We start from the raw sequence: 16,728 nt of genomic DNA, 5'->3' as shown, positions 1-16,728 counted from the left end.
TATATCACCATGCGATCTATCAAGGAAACATAGATGACACATTGTATTTTTCTTTTGTTCTTACGATTTTTCGATTTATTCGCAGATCAATCAATGTGGATGCTTTAAGTCTAGTTTTGCTCAAATTCTCAGGAGATCATTATTTGTACGGATGACATAAATCCTTTTCCTGTAGATAATGCACCAACCTAGCAATGGCAAGGAACTTGTGCCCAGCCAGACCCTAGAGTTGAGGCATTGCCAATTTGCCACTCCGATCGAGTGCCTCTATTATGCAGTTCGGGCCGTTCGGCATTGTTTCCTTTTCGGGTTGAAACATTCGGTTTTCGGGCTTAAATACCTCTTCTTCTTTTAAAGAAACGCTCACTTGAAAATCCCAAGAACTCTCCAGTTTTCTCTCAACCATGGCTGCTAACTTGTCTCTCCAATCTCACACATCCTCTCTGCAATCCTCTCATCATCAACCCCATCATCATCAATGTCAATCAAAAGAGATTTTAAGACACCAATCAGAGATGGATTAGCAGCTGGTAAAGAGATTTCGTTGTTCCAATGTGTCGTTGGACATGGATTGTTTCTCGATATGGCCACTGCTGTTGTTATTGCTGGCAAAGAAGGTGTTAGTGTGAAAAGCAAGCGAGAATGTGAGTGAATTTCTGTCTTTGTTACATAACTCATCATCATTTCTTGTTTGTTCATGTTTTTAATTTTTCTGTTTGATAACTTGGAAAATAATCTGAAAATTAACTGTTAAAAATTTGTATGGGTGAAATGTTGAACTTTGAAGATTCTGTTGGGGGTAATTGAGAAAAATAAATGAATAAGTCAGCTAGAGAGTCTCTAGATATCCCCATGGTAACCTAATTCACAACCATGCTATGTTAATAGAGCCCGAAATTGAACCCTATTTACTGTGAATTTCATTACCATCTAGGTAAATCAGATAATTCCTGGTACTAAAAAATTCTTCATTTTCTTGCTAGGTATGGTTCTCAGAAATTGGCAAGCTGCAAACTTGTCAGTTGTAACCAGCTTGTTTGTATCTCACTGCAGCTGTTTCACAGTCTTTGTGATGCAGTCTGTCTTTTAATAGACTTTGCTGTTTTCGTGAAAAAGAAAGATCATCAATCTATGGAGAAAGTTCTTCCTGAAAATATTAGTATCCAAGACATGGGAGTACTTCATCACTCATCTGTCTATGTTTTATTCTCCTTCTTCAGATTTGAATGGTAGTTTCATTTCAACATGGTTACTAGAGAATACATATTGTTACCAATGTGTGTGACAAAATGTTTGAAAGGGAGAAATGTATTTGGATTTGGTTACAACGACAAGACGAATGAGTATAAGGTGGTTAGAATTCAATATGAACCAGAGGAACATGCAGAACCAGGGCAAGTCCAGGTATACACTCTTGGGGCTGGTACTTAGTGGAGAAACAAAGGAGAGACTGCTTACTCGTTGCAAACCAATAATTTTTATTCACCGGGTAAGAATGCAGATGGAGAGGTTTATTGGCACCAAAGGGATAAGGAGGTAAGATCGTGTCCCTGGTAAACTAATGAAGTCGAACAGTGGAAGATTGTGGCCTTCAATTTTGCAGATGAGGTATTCCGGTTGGGTTTTAGGCTAATTTCTCAACAAACCCCTTAGAGTGTTCTGGAATATGTGCTTGAGAGTGCAAAGAGCAAGTATCCTTTTAAATGAAGTTGCTCATTGCAAGTGTTTGTGTGTTTGTGATTTAGTGTCCTGTTACCTTACATGGTTCAATATGCATTATCAAGTGAAGCAACTTTATTGCATATTTTGCCATGAAAACATCCATTTTTGCGGTGGCCATGGTCGAGGTCTTTGCATGTTTCTGTTACATGATTTCATCTTATAAGTGGACTGTGGAGGTTGTGCGTGATCTTGTGGTTATAAGTTTGTGAGCGAATGACTGATTTTCTTAGTTATTGCCTTTGCATCCATGCTGAAGCTGAAGCGACTAACAGAATCAATAGCAACAAACTCTTCTTTCTGGCTTAAATTTTGTAAGTTTTTTCCTTTCCGTTTCTTTACTAATAAATTAATCTTTTCCTCTATGTTGATCAATGATCAATTTTGCTGTGAGTTTCTGGTTAAGTGGCTCTGGTATATTTAGATTAAAATTAAAGTTTTTTGTTTAGCAGAAAGTAGAAATCTAGAAGCCAGCACTGAGAAGTAGAAATCTAGCAGCCAGCACCGACTTTCTAGGGGTTACTCTGCCCAACATCTGTGAAAAAGGCACAAGAAGAGTGGACTGCTACGGTATTTAATAACATCTTTCAAAAGTAACTTCAAGTAAGACGCATCAAAGTCTGCCGTTTATGCCCAAGCCAAAGCTCCTTGTTGTTTAATAGCTACTAGCGCTGTTCGAAATCCCTAAGGCGGAAATATGACTATTCCAGGTCTGTAAGATGGTGATGTACAGCCACGTTACTATTTCTGACTTGTTACTCCTAGTAGAGTTTATTTTATTCAATCGCACACATCATATAATTTGCTGGAAATATGTTATTTATAGAGTGGCACCATCCTAAGAACAAATATATGAATTAGGTTTGATAATTTGCCACAAATATTATAAACATCATATTTTTCTGCTCATATGCTTGTTTCATACTTTTCATTTACCTCGATTGCCAGATTCAAAGGAACTGGCGAAGTAATGGAGAAGTTTTCAAATGCAAGTCCATTTCGCCAACCCAATGGGCAATCAGAACAAAGTCACTCGGAGGCTAAGGTCACCTTGAAATTTTGTAATGGTATGCGTTTCCAAACATTCTATCAAAGTATTTTGTCTTGAGAAACGCTCTGTCAGTCAAAACATGGTTAGGAAAACATAATCTTAAAAAAATCAAAAGTTCATCATCCATCCTTTTATTTATTGATGGCTAAAACTAGTCCACATTTGTTTTTCATATGTGCTGTGCTTTTTGTTTCTTCTGCCTGAGTCTTAACATGTAGAAATTCAATCCAGAGTTCTGACACCATAACTCTTGCGTGAAAATCTGAGAACAGCTCGTCGCACTATCAAGATAACAGTGTCATATATAGGTTGACTTTGTCATAAGAATCAATTTACTGTATGTTTGTATGTCGTAATATTCTTGTTTCTTATTACCTTATACTAGACCTGGTTTGAGCCAATACTGGCCTGACCTTATGCCCTTAACATTCAACCATTGCCAATTGCTAACCAGATCAGTACAGTCTTTCCTAATCTACAAGAATTGCCAAATTTTAATATCTAATATGTGTTGATATCTTTAAACTCTCATCTAATATTTTAGTCTTAGACTAAGTGGTTATTTAGGTTAAGGCGTTTATAGATTTTTGTCCCACATAGGTTACTTATAACTTTGATAATTCTTCCCAGGTGCAGTTTAAAATTTAAATGTGACTTGTATACAATTCTGTATCTGATTATTGATCACCTCTGTTCAAGGGATCTACAGTTATCTGCTTTATCTAAATGTTTAGATTCTAAATAGTAGTCATTCACTCCCAATGCACCATTGTTGACATCCTATATGTACCAACGGACAGATGGTAATTTTATTTGAATGTATATAAATTTCATATGAATAATCCTCAATAATAGACTCTGTGGACAAGGTAGCGAGCAGCTTGGTACTACTAACATCATTGCTTGTCTGCTAGTTTACAAGACCATTTTGACTTATTAGGAAACGCACCAAATATAAACCATCTAATTTATGAAGCTATTTTTCTGAATGTCTTCTCGAATGCACTGCTTATCTTCCTTTACAGCTTTTTAACTCAGTGTTATGGTTGGTCTTCAACAATTGTTCAATGTTCAATTATATTACATATTTTGTACATTACTGTATTTCTTCATCAACAAAACAACCTCATCAACCCTAATTATGAGTGGTTGGAACCATTGACCGTCCTATTAGCAACCACTTGTATTTCTAATTTGAGGACCATTTCAGTTGGTTGTTCAGTCTCTGTTAGGTTAGTTAGATATCATTAATTTGCATACCAACCAAATTGGGTCTACAAATTTCAATTGTTTTAAATTTCAATCAAACATATAATATTTGGTTTTATGCAATTCACATCTCAATTAAAAGCTCTTGACTTTTCATCTCTATAAGATTAAACCACAATCTTCTCATGTGACCCTCTCAGCTGTATCTTGCTGTTTACTTACTCTCTGTACAAAAAAGTATTTGTGTGTTCCTTCCCCAGCTGCACATTGACCTAACACCACCGACTGTGTACATTGCACATTACTTGTCCCTTCGGTACTTTTGAAAATGGACGTATGTGGTTTCATCACTGCAATATGGTTGGTACCTTTTCTGATTATTTGGACCGCATTATTGAGGTATTTACGGATGATTTTAGGCATTATGATCATACTTTTGATATTTGTTTAGAAAATCTACAATCTAAACATTCATACTGTAAAGTTTGAACCAAAAGTGTCCATCTCAAGCTTGAGGTTTGCTTGTCTTAGCTCAGCAATGGTACCAGCTGAGTCAAGTTTAAGCTTGAGTTCTTTGCATTCAGAATTCCAAAGCATGAACCACCATCCTGAGCTTGAATAATGATTTTATGCCGCGGCCAATGAGCACAAGGATGCTGTACTAATTCTTCTGGCAACATGTATGGTTGCCCCACTAACTCTTGTGGGGCTTGCCTGCAGATGAACATGATTATACAAGGTTAGCTGAAATTCAGCAAATTAAAATGAACCCTGAATTTTAGTAATTCTTATCGCAGTGCAAGTCTTTTTCTACCGCAGGAAACCTACTATAACTCTATTATGCTTATCCAAACTGGATTAGGATTTGTTAATTCGGTTAGTTATGTTTATCCTGTTTCAAGTAGGATTCCTTAAATTTTGTAAGCCTATAAATACAGCCCTGGTCAATTCTTTTTATTCACAATCTCATACCTATTCTTCCTCTTTTTCTTTTTGCAGAGCGAATCGTACTTTTGATATTTTTTCTTTGTCAGAGTTCTTAGTATTTCTTAATTATGGAGATTGATTTGACACCCAAATCGTCAAAGTCTGTGTACGGAGGTGAAGGTGGATCATACTTCTCATGGTCACCTTCTGATCTTCCTATGCTTAAAGAAGGTAATATTGGAGCCTCAAAGATGGCTCTTCAGAAGAATGGTTTAGCTATGCCTAGCTATTCTGATTCTGCCAAGGTTGCTTATGTTCTTCAAGGAAGCGGTACTGCTGGTATCATCCTTTATGAAGCTGAGAAGGAGAAGGTAATTGCAGTCAAAGAGGGCGATGCAATTGCCTTACCTTTTGGTGTTGTTACTTGGTGGTTCAACAAAGAAGATACTGAACTTGTTATTCTGTTCATGGGGGATACCTCAAAAGGTCATAAAGCGGGTGAATTCACCGAATTCGCTCTTACTGGTGCGAATGGTATCTTCACTGGATTTACTACTGAGTTTGTTAGCCGAGCTTGGGATTTGGAGGAAGACAAGGTTAAGGAGCTTGTTGGAAGCCAAAAGAGCACTGGAATTATCAAGGTGAAAGATGGTTTCAAGATGCCTGAGCCAAGTGAAGAAGACAGAAAAGGAATGGATTTGAACTGCTTAGAAGCACCGCTTGATGTCGATATCAAGAATGGAGGGCGTGTTGTGGTTCTCAACACCAAGAACTTGCCCTTGGTTGAACAGGTTGGACTTGGTGCTGATCTTGTCAGAATCGATGCAGGATCAATGTGCTCACCTGGATTCTCCTGTGATTCAGCTTATCAGGTTACCTATATTGTTCGGGGAAGCGGACGTGCTCAGATTGTCGGTGTTGATGGTAAGCGCAAGCTGGAAATTAGAGTCGAGGCTGGTAACTTGTTCATTGTCCCAAGGTTTTTTGTGGTTTCAAAGATTGCTGATGAGGAAGGGATGGATTGGTTTTCCATCATTAGTACTCCAAACCCAATTTTCTGCCACTTAGCAGGAAGGACATCAGTCTGGAAGGCATTGAATCCTCAAGTTCTCGAGGCTTCGTTCAATGTTGCACCCGAAGCCGAGAAGCATTTCCGTTCCAAGAGGACTAATGCTGAAATCTTCTTCCCTGCACCAAACTAAGAAGACTGGAGGATTTCCTCTCATCTTTAACAATATTTCTTTAGTTTTATTTAGTGTTTACAATTTATTCGATCTTTCTACTTTGAATATTGAATGTTGATGTTTTTAATGGTTTCAGTAGTAATGAATTCTCAGTTTATGTTTTTTGAATTCTTAATTTAGCTCTCCAAAATATGATAGACAAAAACCTTGCCAAAATCTTGTCATTGGCAAGGTTACGAACCTTAATCGTTTTGCTTTGCCTTTGCTCCATGTCTCCTTCAGAACCAAAACCTATTAACATGTCCACATAACACTCTGAAAGTCATAGGTTTAAACTTCAACAGCTTTCTCATGTAGCTATACATTTAATGGAGTCAAGGTTGAAGGAGAGTTGTTCATGATGAGATGATTTATAAACCCATTGAAGGTCTCTTGAACTTAAACTTGACTAGCTTCTAGTTCTTCAAATCTCTCCTTTCAACAATCTCCCCAGTGTTTCCCCTGCTAATTCCTTCTTCACCTCATCTATGGAACCCATACTCACACAATCTAGGCTAGTGAGGAACCTAAGTGGAATTCTAAGAAGAGAAACTGAAATGAAACTCTAGAGACAATGTTTGAGAGGTGTGGTATGAGCAGGACTTGGTGCATAGTTTAGAGATTTACAGGTCCTTAGCTTCTTCAATCTTGGTTCAAGGAGACTTAAATTCAAAATTGTTAAAGAATGCGGGTGGGGTAATCCTGATATGAATGATGTGCTCTTATGCTGTGATAGTTCAGCTGTGGGGAATCCTGTATTGGTGGTATGGCTTCATTTGCAGAAATTTGTCAGGTTGTTGGAGCAGTTGCGGTTAGAATTGGATTGGGTACCATTATGTAGCTGAGTGTTTGCTGTTATATTTGCTCTTGAATGGGCTACTCAAAGAAACTTTAGGAGATTTATTCTTAACTCTGACTCTTAAGGCTGTGGTTCATGACTTTCAAAATAGTGACATTTGGTGGGTGGTGTAACTACTGGAAACCGAGTAGCACACCCAAGTAAGAAAAGAAACAGATCTAAGACATGATAAGGTTTTGGATAAGAAGTTCTTTATTAATTAACCACTCCAAGTAGTGAAAAATACAAGTTTTTGAGTACAAGGAAACCCTAATTTCTCACCCTAAGTAAAGCTCTCCCTCACCAAAGAATCCGCCCCTCATACATTGCCCAAGGACCCCTATTTATAGACCAATCAACCCTAATGGTGTACAACTCATTTTCCTTCGCCTGGATCTCGTGGAGATGCTTTATAGTTCGCCCAGATCATTTTCCATGAAGTTTTCCCCTTTCTTTCGCTGACAACTTTGGGTGTTTGTCGGGACAACTGTCTCTTTTCTTGCTCCATAATTTACTTACTTCGCAAGTTATCTTTCTAGCCTAGTAAACTTACTTCGTCCATCTTTATTTCGTGGCTGGTGTCTTTCCGGGTACTCCAACTGATTCTTCGCAGTTTAGATTCCTTAGACGAGGTACTTCATTTTAGGATGCTTCGTGCTTTGTGTTATTAGTTAGTGGCGAGGTAATTCTGACATTTGATTTTACAAGTCACTGACCGAGATCTTCAAGTGAGATTCTTCAGTCCTATTTTGTGCCTTCCTGTGCGGCCACATGGCGAACCTATTTTGTGTACCTACATTTTGCCTTTTCTTATTTCGTTCGAATCTTATGAGAATGGAATAAGAACCGGTTGATATTCCTTGGCCGCCCCGTTCTCCACCTTCTTGCTTCCACGTGACCACGTTCTCCTGGTAACCGACTATTACTGGTCAAGTTTCCTCAAACGTGTCGACAACTTGCTCTACCGGTAATCCTCCACTTGCTATAAATATCTTGTTTTAGGCATACTTTGGGTTTTCTTCTTCCTTCTCTCTTCCGTAAACTCAAGTTATTACTTCTTCTGCTCCTGCACCTACCCTCATTGTTACCCCTCTTTTCTCTTACTTTTTTCACTTTTCATTAATCATCATGGCTTCAAAGAATGTTTCAATGTCTGCCACCCTCAAAACCCTTGAGGAATTCCAGGTAGATTTTCAAAAGATGGGTCTAACTTTATCCCCTGCCGCCGATTCTTCTATATCTCCTCCTATTTCTGCAACTCAAAACATGGAGCTGAACTATAAATGGATTCAGTCCGACACTTGGTCTGCAGACAAGATGATTGTTACTGCTGGTCAATTGAGAGATAGGTTATCTTTCCCTCTCTACAACCCTTCTAACCCTATCTTCCTGGAGATTCTGAATAAGCTTCAGTGCAGGGTTTTCCAACTTTCTGGTAATGCAATTCGTATCTCTAACGAGTTTGTGATTCGCTCAGATAGTGGCACTTCGCAAGCCCCATCAATGGTTGAGGAGTATGATCCTCGCGACTATAACGTTGACTCCTTCGTAGCTAACTATTATGCTCGGTTTACAATTATGCAAAAGTATAAAGAATGGGGTATCGAGCTCATCCGTAACACTATTTCTGCCCCATCCAAAGCTCTCCTCCTTGATGTGGATCCTATCAAACTATGGCGAGATGACCGACTTTGCTTCCCTTGTGACGAAGATTGGATAATGTTCCCTCTAGTGGTAGGGGGCCCTTTTATCTGGGGTGTTGACGAGAAATGTGTTCCTCGTGAGGGTCCCCTTCCCCAACATTTTTACCTTGCAGGTTGCGATCCTTGGAAGCTCCGATGGTCAATGCCCGCCGAGGTATAGTCTTGTTTGTTGGGCCTCTTTTTTATTTTTGGGCTTTGTTTGTTCTCATAACTCCTTTCCCTTTTATTTAGTACGAGATACCTGCTGCTGGTCTTCTCAAAATGCACGAGGAAAGAGAGGTTACTGCTGACCCTCATGCTCCCCAACAGGTAGCCATCTCGCCCATCATTTTCTTTTAAGCGTGATAACCTTAAATTCTAACCCTCTATTCCTCGCAGGATAATGTTCCCCTTGTCAAGAAACCTTCTTCTGAGTTAACTAAGGGACGGAAAAGGCGTGATCATCCTACTCTGCCTCCTTCTCCTGCTCAGGTATTTTTACTTCGTCCAAGTTATCATCTCGTGTACTGTGACCTTTCATTTATCGACTTTACTGAACTTGTTATTTCACAGACTGATGCTCCACCTTATCCTTCTTCTGGCGAGCCTAAAAGGCCACGCAGGGTCTTGGATTTGGCTGCTTTGACCGCAGTTAGGAGCTCTGTTTCTGCTGCAAGTCAACCTACTCCTCTCCAGCATCAACCTCCTCCGCCCCGTACAAATTCTTCTTCCAAGGTTGCTGATACTCCTACTCCTTTGGTGGTTCATGTTGAGGAATCCCCTGAAAAGCCTTCCCTTCGTGAGAAGGGTAAGTAAAGGGTCTCGTCTACGATGTCCAATCCACTTTATGATCCTGACATGAAGTTTCTACAAGATATTTACCACAAGGCTCGCGAAGATCCAACCATGAGATCTCGCGCTCTTGAATCTCTAGTGACTTTTAGTGCTGATGACTTTCTTTCCCAAGATGCATCTGCACTGTTGAATGCTTTTATGAATTTGTCCCTCCAACAACATTCTGCTTTAATGAACCCGGTGAACCTTCCACACTCCTTCAGTTGTGCCTTCTCCTCATTCTGAGGTTTATTTCTAAGTTTCGATTTTTATTTCGCAGGATGTCAATCGTCACATGGCCAGACCTGTGGAGATTAGACTCGTTCGCGAGAAGGCGAAGAAGGATGAGGCTCATATCAAGGCTTTCTCGAAGGAGCTTAAAGAGGAGAAGGAGTATTCCAACAAGCAAGATAAGAATATGGAGAAGCTTCAAAGTAAGTTCCCTCCTCTTGCAGATCCATTCCTTGCCTTTGTTGTTACTTATGTTATTTTCTTATTTCGTATTCGTCAAGCTCGATGCATGCAACGACAAATGGATGCTTCCGAAGCGTCTACCTCGCTGGAAGATATTCGTGCTGAGAATCTGAACCTCGCGACCCAGAATGATTGTTATGTGTCTGAGAACGCAATTTTGAATGAGAAGGTCGAGACCCTTTTTTCGCAAGTGGACCGTCTGTCTATCGATTGTTCTCGTAACGAAGAGATGAATCTTCATTTACACAAGGAGAACGAGCGCCTTAAGCTAGAACTCCAGCGGGTTAACAATTCCCTTACTACTTCGAGGAATTTTCATTCCTCGTCGTTATTAGCTTATAAGAGACATGAGGAAGATAACGAGCGCGTAATCAGTAGAAAAATCAGGTTGCGGTTGATCTTCGTAAATCTCGCAACAAGGTAGCTGGCTTAAACGAGGAGATTGATTTTCTGAAGAAAAAGGTGGAATTTCTTTAGGCTCAGCTGGATAACTCCTCACACTCGAAGTCTGTCAAATCTTCCTCCCAAACCAAGTCTGCAGATATTCACAAGAACAAGGGTGCTCTCGTCATTCAACCCAGCAAAGATACTTCGAAGTCTGGTCATGGTAAAGGTTGGGACAATGCATATCACGAGCTATGCGTTCAACTCCAAGAGTCGGATCTAGCAATCTCCAAGATGGACCATTTGTATTTTGATATCCAAGAGACCTTAAACACCATTATCTTACAAATGGAAGGTATCTTTAGGTGTAATGCGAGATACTATTGGTTATGTCAAATTTCCGTTTTCTGATAAAATTTTGTTTTGTTCTTGCAGAGTCCGAAGAGCGTTACAAGAATCAAGTTCTTCGTCTTTCTCATGAAAGGGACGAGTCTCGCAAAGAGGTTTCTTGTCTCAAAGATGAGGTTAAGTATTTGAATGTTGATATCGACGAGATGATAGAAGATTCTGGCAAAGTAGCGAAGTTAGCTCGCAAGAATACCCAGAACCACCTGCTCTCTCCTAAACAACTACTGCGACGAGCAAGGCATTCCTCATCCTACTTTTCCTCTGGAAGTCTTTTCTGACGACGAGCAACCAGTCAACCGCGAAATTATCTCAGGTGGCGAAGAGAGGCTTATTAAAGGTGACGAGAAGCAAGAAACCAGTGAGACAAAGGTCGAGGAGGAAGAGTCCAAGGATGCCTTTGCTTCCACGATTTCTCTGGGAGATCCTTCAAATCTTGATGCAGATACTGGTGCTGGTCTTGGCAGGACTGGTAGTGAAATCCTTGGGGCAGCAGCCACTGATGGCGTTCCTTTTCAGCAACAACCTTAGTTTCCCTTCTCCCATGTTTTCAACTTTAACTATTATAACAATCTCTCTATCTGGGCGCTCCCAAGCTTGGGGGGCAGAACATCTTGACTTCTTTTATTTATTTGTCTTTAAGTAATACTTTTGTTGACCATACCGGTATTACGATTTTCCATTTCGTCGAGTATATACTCGCCGCGGGAAATACTCAAAAGAATAACAAAATTTAAAGTATATAGTACTTGCCTCTTATTCTTTTGTGTATTTCCGAGGTATGAAACGAGAGGTTGGGATTTCGCTACTTCGACTTCGCGTATGATGCAGGAAACTTGTTACTTGCCTCATTGTGTGTTCTTACTTTGTTTTCACTTATTTTCTTTATGTTGTTCTTACCTTTTACTGTGTAACCCTTCTCTATTGTCTTATTTTCCATGCCTTTGCCTTTTTTACTTATTTCATGATAATTATTGCTTTCTGAGGTCTTAGTGTGCCTCCTAATTAAGGTCTTATTGTGCCTCATCCTTTTTGAAGGATCTTAATTCGACGAAGTATCAGGCGCTCATTATTCTTTCAAATAATAATCCATCAACCTCGTCTTAACACTTGTTATGAACCCCATTTCACGATAACGTGACAGGCCTATCCATTCCCATGAATGTTAGCCCCATGACATTGTTGTCTTTTTTGGTCACGCAGCTCCCTAATCTGGAGGGTGCCATCTCTTTATATTCCCCCTGATTTCCCTTTCAAGGAGGTTAACCGTAACATGCATGTTGGTCTCCTCCCATCCAGTTATTACGATATTCAGTTGTTTTCGTGACTTCTTATCCCTTCGCCGATATGGCTTGAGGTTGCGAAGTCACACCCTAAGTGAGGTTTCTCTGGGATCGAGTGAATTGTAGCCAAGACTTGCCATACGGTAATGGACGGTAACGCTCCAGACGTCCCAGACACCCGCAGCTCAACCGAATACGTCAGCGCCTTGGTCATACTCTTCACTCCTTACCGAAGGCCGTCATAAAAGGGACCCTCAGCGGATAGTTCTTATCATTGCCCCTAGCTTCCTTTCTGAGAGTTGTTCACGACATGCGTTAGGTCTTGCCTCTTGCACTTTCATGCGAACTAGGGTGCATGCCGTGGATTCTCAGCCTTCCTAGGCGAAGGGTTTAAGTTTCCCTAGAAACCATTTATTTCGTGTATCTTATTCGCCTCCTAATATGAGGTCTTACTTGAATGTGTTGAGGTTTGTTTTGTTTCAAATGCCTTATGAAAATTCGTATCTTTGAATCGGATCATCAAACTTCAAAATATTATTACTATTATTTTGTAAATATGATACATTACCAAATGATAAGTTCACAAGTACATTTTCACGTCTCTATGATTCTTCCTTGATATCAACGTTCTTCTTCTAGGCGGATATGCTCAGACTGGTACCTTTTCAACTCCTTCATCTTTACCTCGTTCCTGATCTTGAACAATGTTGAAAACAAGGGGTGTCTGGCCGACAGTGCATAAATGAACGATCGTACTAAATCTTCTTCTGATAGCCTTCCCCTTAGTTCTTTGCAATTCGTATCCCACCTTGCCACAATACTTCGCAAGCTTTCATTTTCCCTTTGTTTCAACGAAGATAGTGCTGCTATTTCTGGTTTACATGGCTCACTTCTCGCACATTTGTTCATCATTTCTAGTTCTTTCCACGTTCCAGATTTTCTCACTGTCACTGGGTCATTGCTCGTTGCGCCTTTTATCCTCATCACCATCAATTGCTGCATACAATATTCCTTTTCCCTGAACTCCCTCCTGCTGCTTTCTATTGCTCTTTTCATATCTTCTTGTTCATTTTGTTCCCCTCTCCCCTTTCTATCTCGCCAATACTCATGAAGTCCTTCAGTTGCCAATTTCTTTCCCGAAGCATTTTCTCCCCTTTGGGCGTTATGTTCTATTTGTTTTATTTTTGGTGCTTGTTCTTAATCAATAGCTTCTCGTTTTGCCTTTCTAGCCTTATTCGTTCTCTTACCAAGTCTTCCTTCCTTCGTCTTTCTTGGTAGAGTTCCTCCTTTAATTGCTCCATCTCCTTGTCTTCGTCGCATGCCTCATTTTCCTTACCGAAATGACCGGGCAATTCAAGACTTTTCTCAGCCTCTTGTATTGATACCTTCTTGCGCTTGAAGTTGTTTTCCTTTGCTCCGCCTTGCGGGGTTCGTTTTTCCTTGGCACTGGGGGTTTCTTTCTCGCTTCTCACTACTTCGGTTCCTTCAGCTATTTTTCCCTTCTTTGTTTTTACACTTTGGTTTATCTCAACTTGGCCTTCCTTTTCCGGAGTTTTTTCGCGATCCCTCTCATTGACAATCGTCATCTTGTCCGCCTCCTCCATACTTTTTTGCGTTGTAATCTGCTCCCCGCTTATCCCAATGGTGAACACTATCAGTTGTTCCACTCTTTTTGCTTCGCATACCCTCCTTTTTTGTTCTATCTTCCTCCTCAGTTTTTCATCATAGTTGTGGAGATCCTTTTCGATACAATCTCGTGCATCCTTTAGATATCCCTTGATCTCTCCTATTTCCCTTGGCATGGGAAACCGTATGGTCTGATGATATGTAGATGCAACCCATTTTATCCCATGTATCCACGGCCGACCTATGAGAGCATTATAAGGTGAGTCTATATCTATCACACAAACAGTAACTTTTGTTTCCAACTTGCCCGCGAAAATCTTTACGACTAATTCTCCCTTCGGCTTTGATGCAACCCCATTGAACCCATATATATTATATGTTGATGATACAAGGTCTGAATCCTTGTACCCCATGGTTCTAAGTGCATGATAAAAGAGAATGTCAGCCGAGCTCCCCGTATCCACCAGGATTCTGTCTATTTCCCAAAATTTTTCTTTCTTGACTTCGTCATCCTCCCATTTTGAGTATTTCCCAAAATTTAAGGTTATGACCAATGGCTTTGTGTGCGAAGCTCCTTCCTCTGGTACGTTCTTTGCTGAGAATGTTATTTACCTTTTTTTCCACTATTCTAATGGCTCCTTCTTCGCCACAATGAATATCTCATTCCCTTCGAAGTCCCTCTTATAAACTCTTTTGAGTATATTATCATGGAAATTTTGAATGCTCTTGGCTGAATGTATTATCGAATTACAATTCAGTTGTGAGTTTCTCGATCTATTTCGATTCGGTACACCTGTTGATTATCAAGAGATGGGGGTGGGGGCGGTTGTACATATCCCTCCAGAAAATGAGCGAGCTTCCCCTGTTCCACTAGACGAAGTATAATCCTTCGGATGTTTCGGCAGTTATTCGTGTGATGCATGTCCCTGAAACCGATGATACTTGCAAAATTCATGACTCCTAGTACTCGAAGGTGGTTCTCTTCCCTGATTTGGTGGGGGCGGAATCTCTTTTGTCAGTACTATCGCTTCCCATACCTTCTTTACAATGGTATTGAGTCTTGGAAGCTTTACATCTTCAAAGGCCGGTGCATTTTGTCTTCTCTCTCCAAACCTAGGTCCTTGATTGCTTCTGTGCTGATATCCTGTGCTATGGATTCTTGGATCACAATTCCTTCGTCTTGACTCCTCATACCTCTATTGATCGATCCACTCCTGATCTCCGCTTGACACAGCTACAAGTTTCGCTAGGACTGGGGTTGAAGGTTCCCCTTTCTCATATTTCAGATCATCCTCCACGACATGTATTGTTCTTGGTAATAGCCTTGAATTTCCTTCCTTTGATGGAATTGGTGTTACTTCGCTGACTTGCCTCTGCTTCTATTCTAACGCTGTATATTCCTCTTGGTACTCCCTTAATTCATTCATTGTCAAGGAGTTCCGAATTATGAATATTTGGGTGTACAACAGGTCGGTCGGGAATAAGGCGTTCACGAAGGCTAGGATAAAAATTTTCTCGTCAACTCGTCCCGCGAGTTCGCTACACACTGTCTTCCATCTCGTCACTAGTCCTCGCAAACTTTACGTTGGTCTTCGCCTCAGTTTGAACAAGGTCTCGATTCCTGGCCTCAGCAAGTTGTTACTTATGTACGTTGTTAGGAATATTCTCTGTAGGTCTTTGAATGACGAAATCGACCTTTCTGGTAGCCCGTCGAACCATGCCAATGCTTCGCCGGTCAAGCTCGCTGGGAAATACTTACAGAGTATTGCTTCGTTTCGTCCCCACTGCATCAATGATAAAGTATACGGTTTCAAGTGCTGCACAGCGCTTTCCGATCCACTGAATATGCTTGAAAATGTCGGTTGCACGCACTTCTCAGGAATGTCCGCATGCATTATCTCGTAGGTGAATGGAGATTTATCTGCCTCTTCTATCGCCTCTGCCAACTGCACCCTGCCACCTCTTCGTGAATTTTTTATCAGTGTCCTCATATCTCGTAACTCATTCAAAACCTCTTGATTCAGGTTTCCTCCGATTCCTTCGCGATGGTCGCCTCTCATCGCGCTAAGCCTTTCTTCCCCACGCCTGATTGCTTCCTCGTGTCTTTGGTTTACATCGTGTTGCCTTTCCTCTTCTCGCCTCCTCTCATTTTCGTTCCTTCTTTCTTCCTCATACCTTCGTCTTTGATCTTCCCATCTCGTTTCCTCCAACGTCCTTCTCAGATCTCTTTCTTCATCGGTTTATCTTCGTTGTCTCCTTCGTCGTCCTCGTAGGGGTACTCCCTCTGTCGCGTCTCTTCTTCTCTTGACGATATCATGTTTCCTTCCGAGTCCATGGCATCAGCCGCTGCTTTTCTCGTTAAGTTGCCGATTTTTCAGTGCCAACATAGCGTTTTGCCTCATCAGTCGAGCATGCTACTCCGCTAGATCCCTGTCTCGTTCTCGTTCAAGGCGAAATTTCTCCCTTAGATGCTCCAACGTCATGTGTTCCTCATCAATGTTTTCTTCCAATTCTTCATGGGTCAATTCTTCTTCCGCAGCGGTGTCCGTGTCGGAAGTGTGTATCGAGCCTTCCCTAAAGTCATCTTCACCGGTATGATTATTCCATCGTCTGTTCACGCCTTTTATTTCCCCTGCAATCGATGTTTCTCCCCTTTCCATTCTTCCTCCTTTTTTCGCTTCCAAACATTTGCTCCTCCTCGTTGCTATCATGTGTCTCGCACGATCTGGTGTCCTTGCCATCAAATAGTCTTTGGTTCGATATTTCCGAATAATTTCTTGCCTTCAATCTTTCGATGCAATACCCACTAGTACAAACCTTCACATTGGCCACGTTTTTTGGTTTACAGCCTAGCCACGTTTCGGATTAATTACGTGACTACTGGTCATAGGTATAACTATAGCTACGTTTTATGTTACCATGTAGCCATAATGTACCATTTGGTCATGGGTTTAAACCTAAACCGTTTGACTATAGCCATAAGACACCTTTTGGTCATAGGTTTAAGTCTCAACCCATCACTCGTAGCCATAGATGACTATGTGGCCACATTTACCAATTGTGTATGTGTCTA

The 16,728-nt window shown here is 40.8% G+C and overlaps 1 protein-coding gene across 5 annotated transcripts; it reads left to right on the top strand.

The window, feature by feature from the left end:
* The first annotated feature begins 387 nt into the window (after positions 1-387).
* LOC113349566 (glutelin type-D 1-like) lies at positions 388-6,258 on the top strand. Of its 5 annotated transcripts, XM_026593539.1 has the most exons (6): positions 388-644; positions 984-2,033; positions 2,172-2,429; positions 2,668-2,786; positions 4,564-4,718; positions 4,979-6,258. In XM_026593539.1, the coding sequence occupies exon 6, from the start codon at positions 5,035-5,037 to the stop codon at positions 6,106-6,108; it is 1,074 nt and encodes a 357-aa protein (XP_026449324.1). In that variant the 5' UTR covers positions 388-644; positions 984-2,033; positions 2,172-2,429; positions 2,668-2,786; positions 4,564-4,718; positions 4,979-5,034; the 3' UTR covers positions 6,109-6,258. The 5 variants fall into 5 exon arrangements, with proteins under 5 accessions (XP_026449324.1, XP_026449323.1, XP_026449325.1 ...); XM_026593538.1 differs by lacking the exon at positions 4,564-4,718; XM_026593540.1 differs by lacking the exon at positions 4,564-4,718 and having other exon boundaries at positions 2,169-2,429.
* The last annotated feature ends 10,470 nt before the right edge of the window (positions 6,259-16,728 follow it).

This window comes from Papaver somniferum, chromosome 2 (genome assembly GCF_003573695.1).
Source record: "Papaver somniferum cultivar HN1 chromosome 2, ASM357369v1, whole genome shotgun sequence".
Taxonomy (NCBI): domain Eukaryota; kingdom Viridiplantae; phylum Streptophyta; class Magnoliopsida; order Ranunculales; family Papaveraceae; genus Papaver; species Papaver somniferum.
Note: the sequence above shows the minus strand (reverse complement) of the source record. Positions and strands in the feature narration are given on the sequence as shown.

Bases quoted from the DNA above. Each gene is read 5' to 3' on its own strand.
- LOC113349566 (XM_026593538.1), top strand. From the start codon at position 5,035: ATGGAGATTGATTTGACACCCAAATCGTCAAAGTCTGTGTACGGAGGT.